Source organism: Sinocyclocheilus anshuiensis, unplaced genomic scaffold (assembly GCF_001515605.1).
Source record: "Sinocyclocheilus anshuiensis isolate Anshui unplaced genomic scaffold, SAMN03320099.WGS_v1.1 scaffold1823, whole genome shotgun sequence".
Lineage (NCBI taxonomy): Eukaryota > Metazoa > Chordata > Actinopteri > Cypriniformes > Cyprinidae > Sinocyclocheilus > Sinocyclocheilus anshuiensis.
This window is the reverse complement of record NW_015549711.1, coordinates 762,026-773,852: the sequence shown is the minus strand read 5'-3', so window position 1 is coordinate 773,852 and position 11,827 is coordinate 762,026. Positions and strand designations below refer to the sequence as shown.

General features: G+C 34.5%; 1 protein-coding gene across 1 annotated transcript in view; it reads right to left on the bottom strand.

The window, feature by feature from the left end:
- The window catches only part of LOC107660727 (uncharacterized), a 54,760-nt gene that overhangs the window by 41,587 nt on the left and 1,346 nt on the right, over nucleotides 1-11,827 (bottom strand). The window contains exons 2-8 of the mRNA XM_016450127.1: nucleotides 11,065-11,352; nucleotides 4,784-4,841; nucleotides 4,092-4,187; nucleotides 2,600-2,653; nucleotides 2,097-2,275; nucleotides 1,770-1,909; nucleotides 808-882 (exon numbers count right to left, since the gene is read on the bottom strand). Of these exons, the coding sequence (XP_016305613.1) occupies nucleotides 808-882; nucleotides 1,770-1,909; nucleotides 2,097-2,275; nucleotides 2,600-2,653; nucleotides 4,092-4,187; nucleotides 4,784-4,841; nucleotides 11,065-11,168 (706 nt within the window). The 5' untranslated portion in view covers nucleotides 11,169-11,352. The remainder of the gene's footprint in view (nucleotides 1-807; nucleotides 883-1,769; nucleotides 1,910-2,096; nucleotides 2,276-2,599; nucleotides 2,654-4,091; nucleotides 4,188-4,783; nucleotides 4,842-11,064; nucleotides 11,353-11,827) is intronic.

The window sequence follows — 11,827 nt, the reverse complement described above, 5'->3', positions numbered from 1 at the left end:
ATATATATATATATATATATGTGTGTGTGTGTGTGTGTGTGTGTGTGTGTGAAAATGTTTTTTGTGATATTCATGATCTCTACTATTCAATTTCTGGTTTTGGGTTTTAGATGTTTCCACCAGTTTAAGTAGTAACATTATGTTCAATTTGCACAACAAAAGTAATTTACACTTGAGTGCATAATAACAATAATAATAACAGGGGTGAAATGGTGCCAGTACAAACACCAAATGTGCACCAAAATATCCATGGTTTATGTATAAAATAATATAAATATAAAATATACACAATATTTATATTTATTTATATAATTATTTTATTATTATATTTATTTATATTTTTATTATATATCAATAATTTAATGTGTAAGAATGCGAAAAAATAATCTTAATACATATACATATATACAGTATGCATATATAAATTTAGAATATACAAAAATAGATAAATTAATATAATCATACATATTAAAAGTTACTGAACTAAAATGTCCAAGTGCATTATTTATACATTTATATTTATACATTGGTGCATTGGGCTCACTGAAAAACAAATAATGCAAATGAATAAATATCAGCCGATCACAGTGTCAAATATTCAGTTAGGACTATCAATATTTCTTAATAAGTGTCCCACAATTGTGATGCAAGTATTTACCAACCTAAAACCGTCATGATACAAATTGAGCAGGATACATTTTTTGAATACAAATACATTTGAATATTATCAATATCAATAAAATATTAATTCCAGTGTCAAGGGAAGAAAGAGAGTGGAAAAAGAAGCCAGAGCATTCAGTAATCTACCTGTGTCAGAGGGACCTGTGTCTACAGCAGGTCTCCAGGCTTTGTCATGTATTCTCCTAGCAGGAGGAAGAGGAGCTGACCACATACAGGAAGAATAGAGCCACAGACAAAGAATGAAAAAGAAAGCAAGATAGCAGTTGAGAAAAAAATAACCAAAAATAAATAAATAAACAAATCTACAACGTGAATGAGAGATAATATTGTCAGATTCTATGTTTTATGGCTCACCACATGGAAGCTACCTTTAAATCAAACCTAAATTTAACCCTCTAACTCTAGCACTCTCTATTCTAAATCTATTCTTTAAAAAAAGTTCAATGTCAATCAGTTCGGATGTAGCACAGTGCTCATTCAATAAATCCACAGCTAAACAGTTGAGTTTTGAGTCTAGATTTAAATGTGACTAATGTTTTAGCACATCTGATCTCTTCTGGAAGCTGGTTCCAACTGCGGGTGGCAAAATAACTAAAAGTGGACTCCCCTTGTTTTGTGTGAACCCTTGGTATTTCTAACTGACTCGATCCTAATGATCTGAGTGGTCTGTTAGGTTTATATTCAGTGAGCATATCTGCAGTGTATTTAGGTCCTAGGCCATTGAGTGATTTATAAACGAGTAAAAGTACTTTAAAATCAATCCTAAATATACACTTGTATATCATTGCTCTGTTGTTGATTTTGATTGCTTCCATTGTCCTCATTTGTAAGTCGCTTGGATAAAAGTGTCTGCTAAATGACTCTGAAATACAGCATTAAACTGGGTAAACATTAAATAAACTCAATACAGCCAAACAACTAAAAACAGCAAACAATCACCAGGTTATCTACATCTACATCAATTTTCATAAAACCAGGAAACAACACAACGCCAGGAAAACACAGAACAGGAAATACCTGTTTCTTTGGTTTCAGCTTCAAGTTTTGTAGTATGTGTACTTAATACTGAGAGTATATGTCAATATTACCTATTACTGCTGTGGCCATTTTCACTGCTGCACTCATTCTTCTGTCCTCCTCTTCATCGCTGTCATTGAAGTCATCCAGGTTTCCAATGTCGGACTGCTTCAAACTCATCAGACTCGCCAGACTTTGCATGTCTTCATCACTGAATGCACAACACAGAATACAGCACTAGTGAAGATAATTGAAGGCCTACTGAAACAGACTATAGATCAGTAAAGTAAATAAAATGTAGTTGATTCTGTATGTGTCGTCTGCTTGGACTGATGCTTCCACATCACTACACAGATCTAGAGAAACACATCTGGAACATTGAAAACATCTGAACTCACGTAGCTTTGCCCTCCTTCAGGAAGACACAGGACAGTGTGAGTTTAAGTGTGGCATCCAACACTTTCACAGACAGAGGCTTTAGTGTAAGCGCCAGGTCAAACTGAGCCGGGGTCACGCTTGTGTACTTCTTCATGTTCACATCCACTGACGCTAAAACCTTTCGGTGGCCCTTTGTTTCCTGTGGATGTTAGAGCACAGTACTTTCAAACTGTAGTGTACTGCCAAATCGATGAAGCCATCACAACATAATTCAAGACATGCTTTTTCAAAAACACTGTCTTTTGATAATAAAATAATGCAAAAGAGCAAGAACAATACATAAAATGTACAACTTGACCCATTTCTGTGAGAGTCCTTTATTAAATGGAGAAAAGGAGTCAGGGGGTGGCCCACACTTTTTAACTAAAACAGAAATGCTTTTGTGGCTGAGGTTAGCAAACAGCTCAAATTGCTAGCAGCACCTTTAATAAACAGGTTGAGATTACAGAGTAGACAGACTCACATTCTCTATGATGAAGGTCCAGTCTTTGTCCTCAAATTCATCTGCATTTGGATCCTAAAGGGAAAGTGAAAATTGTATGGAGTTGACATGGAGTACAGGTACTTAAATAATATTTATATAACATAAATGTCAAAATTCATGTTTACAACTTCTTATCAGTTTATTACTTGCATATTTAAGCACCGTATCACAAATTATCTGCTACTATTCAAAAGTTTGGGGTTGGCTAAGATTATTTATGTTTTTGAAAGAAGTCTTTATATGCTTACCAAGGCTGCATTTATTTAATTAAAAATACAGTAATATTGTGAAATGTTTTTTAAACGGCCTCAAATTAAAAATTTGATCGCATATCTCCTGGCACTGCCAGACAAAAAACCGACGACAGCTGTGGTTAAATGCGATAAAACGAGCAGACTGGACAGAAACGCTGTCAAAAATGCTCACGTTTGCAGCGCACACTTCTTATCAGAAAAGGTTCAATAAAGTATTGTCTTTTGTTGTTATGGGCGCGTCTACAGATTTCTTGCCATATGTCTGTTTCTTGCATCTCACGACTATGTCGTGTATGAAATAATGTCTGTGTGCATATGTGTAAAACAACAAACTGACGATTTATATATAATCATTTGTAATTGTATATACATTGTTGTGATGTTGGCTGGAACAATAGTGTAGCTGTAAAAATAGTTGCCTGCTGAAATTGAAATATATATACATCTTCATCATGACTAGATAGACACGGTGAGTTTGTCTTTACTATACAGGTTAGATGTGATCCACCTCATAGTAACAATCCTGTCAGATCGTCCATCCTTTGAGTGAGAGTGTAACGTTACAGGTCGGCTGATCTGGTTTCGTGGTTAAAGTTAACCTTTTCGACATGTTTCCGTGTTGTTGTTGCTCAGCAAAAGCATGGACGCGATGTTGTCTGGGGGTTTGGCAAAAGGAGAGTGAGACGGTGGGCGGTGCTCGGGGTGGGGACTGCAGGCGGTGACTGTAGTTCTGACGTCAACTTTTTACGGAAGTCACAACGGTTCGTGAAAAATAGCTAGAACTTTAAGCAGGCTGTGTGAATTTTACTGTGGACTGACTGTTTTGAAACTCATATGGTAGTTAAATAGCCCCTAGACCTCAGTAGTCGTGAAAAAAGCCAGGAAATTTCAGTTTTGACAATATGGGACCTTTAAGAAAACATTGTAATATGCTGATTTGGTGCTTAATGTTGAAAACAGTTGTGCTGCTTAAGATTTTTCTGGAAAATATTTTTTTTCAAGATTGTCTGATAAACAGGAAGTTTAAAGGAACAGCATTTATTTGAAATATGTTTTTTTTTTTTTTGGAACAATATAAAAGATTTAATCATTTAAATCATAACTGCTAAATAAAACTATTAATGTCTTTCAAAAATAAAAATAAAATCTTACTCAAATATCTTACTTTTAAATTGTATTGTACATGGATTTCTTTTTATATCATATCATATATTCACCTTAAAAAGAGTGACAGTGATGTCCACACTCTCAGGAACCTGCCAAACCACAGTCCCCCTGTATGGGTTCTTGATACCTGGTTGCCAGCCATGAAGCTAATAAAGATGATAACAAAGAAAAAACAAAGTCTTAACATGAAAACTGACTGGATGACGATTATGCACATTTCTTCTTTAAAAAAAACACACATTAATAATAACGTAGGCTTCATCTGATTAATGCAATAATCTCACTGTATTTGTGATATGAGCAGAACTACGTGTGTTGAAATTATTAATACATCAGACTGCCAGTTTGCTACCAACTGATTTATGTGTATTTGTTCTTTCTGCTTTCTGTGAGGTTACTTATGATACTAATATGCTGAGATTTATTTTCCTTCCTCTGTAAAATTTGTAAAAATTCAATTTAGAGAACACGTCCTGATTTAACAGCAAAACGCTATCCAATCATAACCTTAAATGAGAAAAAAAAAACTATTATGTGTTGTTCTGCACTTACAGCTTTACTTAACTTTAATAACTTTACTATTCCAGTAGCTATTAAAACATCTGCAATTCTATATGAATAATATGAGCAATTCTAGATAAGTAAAAGTCAAGGTAACCTAATCACAGCTGCATCTTTATATAGTATTTGAAAGCTATAAATGTGTGAACAGTAACACTAAAAACCCACATCCTCCTTTTACCTTGCTGCATATGCGTCTGTTTCGTCTGGTCCAAACCACTCGCAGTTTGTCTGGCTGCCTGTGAATGACAAATAACACACAATAGCACATTACAATACAAAAACATCATAGCTCCTGTTCCACACTGAAAGTACATATACTATTATTTAGTTTGTTTAGTGAGCATGTAACATTGCATGAAGCTGTATTTCTCTTCACAAAGTACTGAATTTTGAAATGATTCATGAAACTCAGAAAACATAACTAGGACTTTCACTTAAAATTCCCTAGGGAACTGCTTTAAGGAGGTTAGTCTCCATTAGCATGAAGAAGGGGACTACTATCATGCGCACTCAGTTTGGTTATTAGGTTACTCATCTGACCCACATGCAGGAAAGCATTAGCTGGCTTCATTGCGTGGAATGCTGGAGCTTCTTTAAGATCAAGTGAAATTATTTGTTCCTGTTCTAACAGGCTAACACTGTGCATAATGTGAGCAATCGCAGAACAAAATATGTTTCTGCTATTTAAAAAAGTATCTGAGAGACTCATCATGAGGTGCAGATGGGTCAATATCCAACACATGTGACACATCTTAAAATATGTCCATGCTAACATTCTGGAGAAGCACAGCATATAGTTGAAAAAAAAAATTAGATTAAAGGAGTCACATCATGAGGAATCATTTGAGATAAAAGTCCACTGTACTATGAAAACATACTGTAGTTTTCATCTCAAACCTCCAGAGTCCAAAAACACCATTTATTTAAACAAAGCTACAAAATGGATTCATTCTATACTCACAGTGAAATTATTTTTACCTAATTTTACATAAATGGACCTCGGGTAAAACATATAAAATAATAGTAATAGCAAATACCTTATACAAACCATAAAACATATTAGTGTTAATAAGTAGTGCAAGTCAATTGTAAGCTTCAGTAACTGAGTATTAGCAGAGTGGGGTGTGATGAGGGTTTCCCTTAAAGGGATAGTTCACCCAAAAATGAAAATTCTGTCATAATTACTCACCCTCATGTCGTTCCAAACCCGTAAGACACAAATTAAGATATTTTTGATGCATTCTGATGCATTCTTTTGTGCGCAAAAGAAAAAAAAAACGACTTTATTCAACAATTCGTCTCCTCCGCGCCACCCTAGCGCCATTTTGGAGAGTATCCACTGAACGCAAACAGCGTATGCTGTTCTGTGTCAGCCGCACCACACGGATACATTGTTTTCGTTCAAATCAAAGCACAAACAATGTAGAAAACGTATCTGCGTGGCGCAGCTGACACAGAACAACATACGCTGTTTGCGTTCAGTGGATACTCTCCAAAATGGCGCTAGGGTGAGTATTACAGGAGGAGACGAATTGTTGAATAAAGTCGTTTTTTTTTTTCTTTTCCACACAAAAAGTATTCTCGTAGCGTCGTAATATTATGGTTGAACCCTTGATGTCACATGGATTATTTTACCGATCTCCTTGCTACGTTTCTGGACGTTGATCGTGGTAGCACCCTTGCTGGCTATGGAGGGTCAGAGAGCTCTCAGATTCCATCAAAAATATCTTAATTTGTGTTCCGAAGATGAACGAAGGTCTTACGGGTTTGGAACGACACGAGGGTAATTAATAAATAAATAAAGCACGAGTAATTAATGACAGAATTTTCATTTTTGGGTGAACTATCCCTTTAAGTGTGGTTCTGAGAAATATAACCTGAGCCTTGCTCTCCTTTTCCCCAGCGTGTTTACGTCAAACTGATCTCTCTTTTCTCAAAGGAGGGTGTGGACTCTCCTTACAATAACATGGTCAGATCAGCTGTTGAACTTACATACACTATGCCATTTCCTCATGGAAGTGTTTTTGGCTCAAATGTCTCATTTTTAACCACTTTTTCTGTTTGCCAAATACCTTTATGTTAATTCTCAACAGCAATGCTTCAGCGCTTGTTTTGAACACATACAAAAGTGACAATGTCCGCACTACTAAAAATGTTCATAATTTTAATGGTAAAAGACTATAAAGTGCTACAGAAAAACCTGTTGATTGGTTAATGGTAAGTTCCCTTAGTGTATACAGTGAAAAACTGTAATTTTACAATGAAATGCTATTAAATTTTCAGTTTGAAAAAGTGAAAAAGAACAAGTCACCTTATAACTTACAGTGTGTACAGACATTCTACATTTGATGGTTTTTCTATGAAATAACTGTTTTGTTTTGTTTTGTTTTCAGTAGCCTACCAGTTATATACATTAGGGTTTTATGTTATCTTATGTTGTTAAATTAATTTTTATTACATGATGGTGTTTTGGATTTGTGTGTATGACTTGGTGTGCAGCTTCTATGCATTAGTATTTACTTCAGCTTGTGGAAAATCTTCTTGTGATGAACTTTGATTCTGCACGTGCATGGCTTTCTAATTACCGCCTGTGTTTTTGTATGGTTGTCAGTGTGTTATAAAGTCACAAAACACATTTTTTAGTATTTCAGTAGGTTGGTAGTTTAACATTATATCAGTTAATGAAATATACATCGTCTTACTGCATATTTAAGTTCAATCAGTAAAACCTAAAATGTTACTTCCATATTTGTGGTATTTCTGGCAGCCACAGCTGCCGTTTCTTACCATAAATGACACAATTTACGGTGTAATAACACAAAAGTACAAAAAATACACTATTATTTATACATGCAGATAACTATGCAGTTATGCAACTCTCATATCACGCAGGTCGTTCCTATAATCTTGGGATATAAGCTACATGCTTTGCCTTTCCAGGCATCCCATACAACCCACCTGTAACATCTATCACTCAACAGTACACCTGGAAAAGTGCTGATTATTCAAATAAATGGGACATGAAGTGCTTCTATAAAATTATTTCCTCAAACTGATGAAAAACCAAATGATTGCAGTAGATTATGTCTACGCATGTTAACGTGACATTTGAGTCATAATAAAGGAAAGGAAAGGTGGAGCGAAAGAATCGTGGGCCTCTGGGTCTCGTATTGCAGGTCAGTGTCAGCAGCAGCTGCGTGAATGGATGCAAGAGGCCAAGCGACGTGGTGACAGAGTCATGGGGTCCACAGAAATAGCCTTGGAAATGGCACACGCATTGATATAAAGTGGCTGAAACACTGTGCTACATCTATTAAACTGCATAAGAAGGGAATCAAATGTTATGCTTTTAAACAACTATTTAGATTTGAGGTATTAGATGGTGCAATGTTTAAACTTAAAAGTTTTAAAAAAAATTTATATTATGTAAAATAATAACCCAGTTCAAACACTATGATCAGAGATTGTAAATGTTTCACTTGTAGACAGTCTTGTAACACTGACCACATTTCACATTCGAGAACTAGCCTAGTCATTTAACTGACAGAATCAAACAGCTGTTCTGAGGTCAGACATTGTTAAGTCATGTGACTACACAAGACACACTGTCAATGGACCACAGAGAGGGCTGCAGCGGCCACAGAAGTGAGATGACACCATCACAACATCAGCTAATATTACTGAATGTTCCATGAAATACGCTACTGTTCAAAGCTTTGGGGTCAGTAATATTTCTGAAAGAAACTAATACTTGTATTCAGCATGGATGCATTAAATTAATCAAAAGTAAATAATAAATACATTTATAATTTTACAAAAGAATTCTATTTCAAACAAATGCAGTTCTAGAATTCTGAAAAAGTGTGTCATGGTTTTCACAAAATTTTTAGTGGCACAACTGTTTTAAACATTGATAATAATAATAAATAAATAATTGTAAATCAGCATATGATTTCTGAAGGATCATGTGACACTGAAGACTGGAGTAATGATGCTGAGACTCCAGCTATCACAGGAATAAATTACGGATTAAAATTAGTGCTATCAAAACGATTAATCACGATTAATTGCATCCAAAATAAAAGTTTTTGTTTACATAATATGTGTGTGTGTGTGTGTGTGTACTGTGTATATTTATTATTTATATATAAATACACACACATGCATGTATATATTTCAGAAAAATATGTTACGTTTCTATATTAAATATATTATATATAATATAAATTATATGAATATAAATATACATGTAAATATTTTCAATATATATACTGTATGTGTATGCATTTATATATACATAAATATACACAGTACACACATATATTATGTAAACAAAAACCTTTATTTTGGATGCGATTAATCGCGATTAATCGTTTGACAGCAGTAAAATATATTACAATTATTACAAAAATTATTAAAAATTATTATTAATATATTACAAAAACAGGTAACTATTTTAAATTGTAATACTATTTCACAGCATTACTGTTTTTATTGTATTTTTGATTAAATAAATGCAACCTTGATGAGCAAGAGAGTTAAAAAAATAAATTTTTGAACAATAGTATATAAAAGGCTAACCATGTAGTGTCGTCAAAGTGAACAACAATGTAGTGTCTCAAAAGTGAACATGTTTCAGCTAATAAATAAAGGCATGTCTACAACATAGGATGTAATAGTTCTGTCTGCTTTCTAGGCTTGATGCCTAGTTTTCACTAAAATAAATAAAAACAAAAATAAACATCTTTAATCATTCAAGCCATTCCACATACTACAAATTCTTCTGAGCTAGCCATGTTTCTCTTAACTCTCTATGATAAAGACAAGAATATGGATCCTTATTATCCTTCTACTAACATGGTTTTGATGGAATATCGATTACCACAAAAATGTACTTTCACATGATGCTAATGCACATGATGTTGACTGTCAGGAAAATAATACATTTTCAAGATTGACAGCCTACAATTCAGAAGCATTTATTTGCTAAAAGGGATTATTGAGAGAACTGCATTGAAATTATGTCAGATTTAGATGACTGAACTCAACTAATAACTAAGCAAATAAAGGACACTAGAACTATTTATATATGAAACACATCCTTCCTCAACATATTAAGACATAGCCTATGTGTCTAATGCAAGGTCTGTTTGGATTTGCCACACTGCCAATAAGAAGTCTGGCACACCTGACTGATTTTTTTCTGAATGTTTCTTAAAAATCATTTTTATCTAAATGCTTCCACGCTTGAATTTAGTTTTGTATACAAAAATAAACCTCTCAGATTATGTGTACAGGTGCATCTCAATAAATTAGAATGTCGTGGAAAAGTTCATTTATTTCAGTAATTCAACTCAAATTGTGAAACTCGTGTATTAAATAAATTCAATGCACACAGACTGAAGTAGTTTAAGTCTTTGGTTCTTTTAATTGCGATGATTTTGGCTCACATTTAACAAAAACATTTGAGTTGAATTACTGAAATAAATGAACTTTTCCACGACATTCTAATTTATTGAGATGCACCTGTATGTATAGCCAACTATTTATAGTATATGTATAGTCAGATGGTTAGCTGTGAATAGGTTTATAATTGTTTTTATACTTCTGTTGTTGTATGTTTATATATGTTTAATTATTACGTAGCACCCTGGTCCTGCGAGACACAACATTTCGTCTATGTCCACACATGTAGCAGAATTACAATAAAGCTCCACTTGACTTGACTTGAAACTGTGCTTAATGAATGAGTTGGACAGTAAAATAAAGGAAAAGCAATCAACAAGTGCTCAACAAGCACTCCTTCAATAAAACCACCCCAGAATGCACCTCCTGCACTTTAGAAAATGAGTGTGCAGAGCTGCAATCTAGATAAACGCTAGCAAATTTGACGGAACAAATGTTTTTGAAATATTGAAATACATATAATAAAAGACTATGTGCATGACTGAATGGAAATAAATGGCTATGGTTAGTAGCTTCGTTTATCGACATGTCTAAGACCCTCCCATCAGCATCAGAATTGAAGAGTATCACATAAACAGGGCTTAATGAAACTGGTCTGTATAACTGCTAATGAAAGAGTCCTTGAAGATGCGCTTCAAGTGGAACCATTAAGATGAATGTGTTCGGGAGAACTGAAAGTAAAACGGAAGTATACGCGGAGAAACTAATAACAAAACCCACTACTACAAACAGAAATGTGCTTGCCAGAGTAAACAAGCCCTCATATACTGTCCGTTCATGAACCACAACACACTGACAGTAAACTACACCATCACTGCTACCACACAAGTTTTGTTGCTTATAATGAGAGCGACGCGTTCTATTTTTATAGCGTCGCGTCGCTTTCTAGACTGGTGTTACTGTAGCTACGTCAACCTTAAAAGAAACGTTAAACATATACGATAGTGTGTAACAACAGTACATGACAATGAAAAGAGAAATCGCATTTCTTACCACTTCTTAGTGCACTCTACGGTGAGTTCTTGAAAGGACGCGGCAAACTGAAACTTCGACGCTCTTTTGCCAGCGCGCTGAAGCCTCTTCCAAACCGATGTCATGACTGCACCTATATTAGACAATTCCTCACTGCACTTATATTAGACAATTCCTCACAGAAGAGACTGGTGAATTAAAAATACATCGTGGGAATTGCTGTGTCACTTCGCCTACCCCGATGTTTGAGGGACGGCAGCTCCGCGCCCCGCGCCTCATTCACACATGCTCCAAATGTCAAAGTGAAGGCTGCAGAAGATAAGCGCAGACAGATCAGAGGAAATATACAACCAACCACTTGAGTTGAACTGACACATCCTGCACCGCAAACCCTTGGAGTGGCCGGAGAAACAGAAATGCAGGATTTTTATATATTTTATATATTTATAGCCCTATAGTCAATGTAATAAGACAATAAAGTGTTAGGGAGTAGGCTATAGCCTTATTTTCCTCGTTAAGTTAATATGTAGCCATTTTTATGTAGCCATATTTATGTAATAGGGCTTAGGTTTTGATTAAAAAGTCCACAAATGCGTGTTTGCTTTATCAGCAGTTTTAAGCTTTCAGACATAGGTCTAGAGAATTCTGTCCTGCAAATTAAAATTCTATTATAAATAGAAATACAATTTTTTTTTAAATCCAAATTTTTGTCGTATCAGTTGCAACTTATTTATATTACAGTGTATATATATATATATATATATATATATATATATATATATAA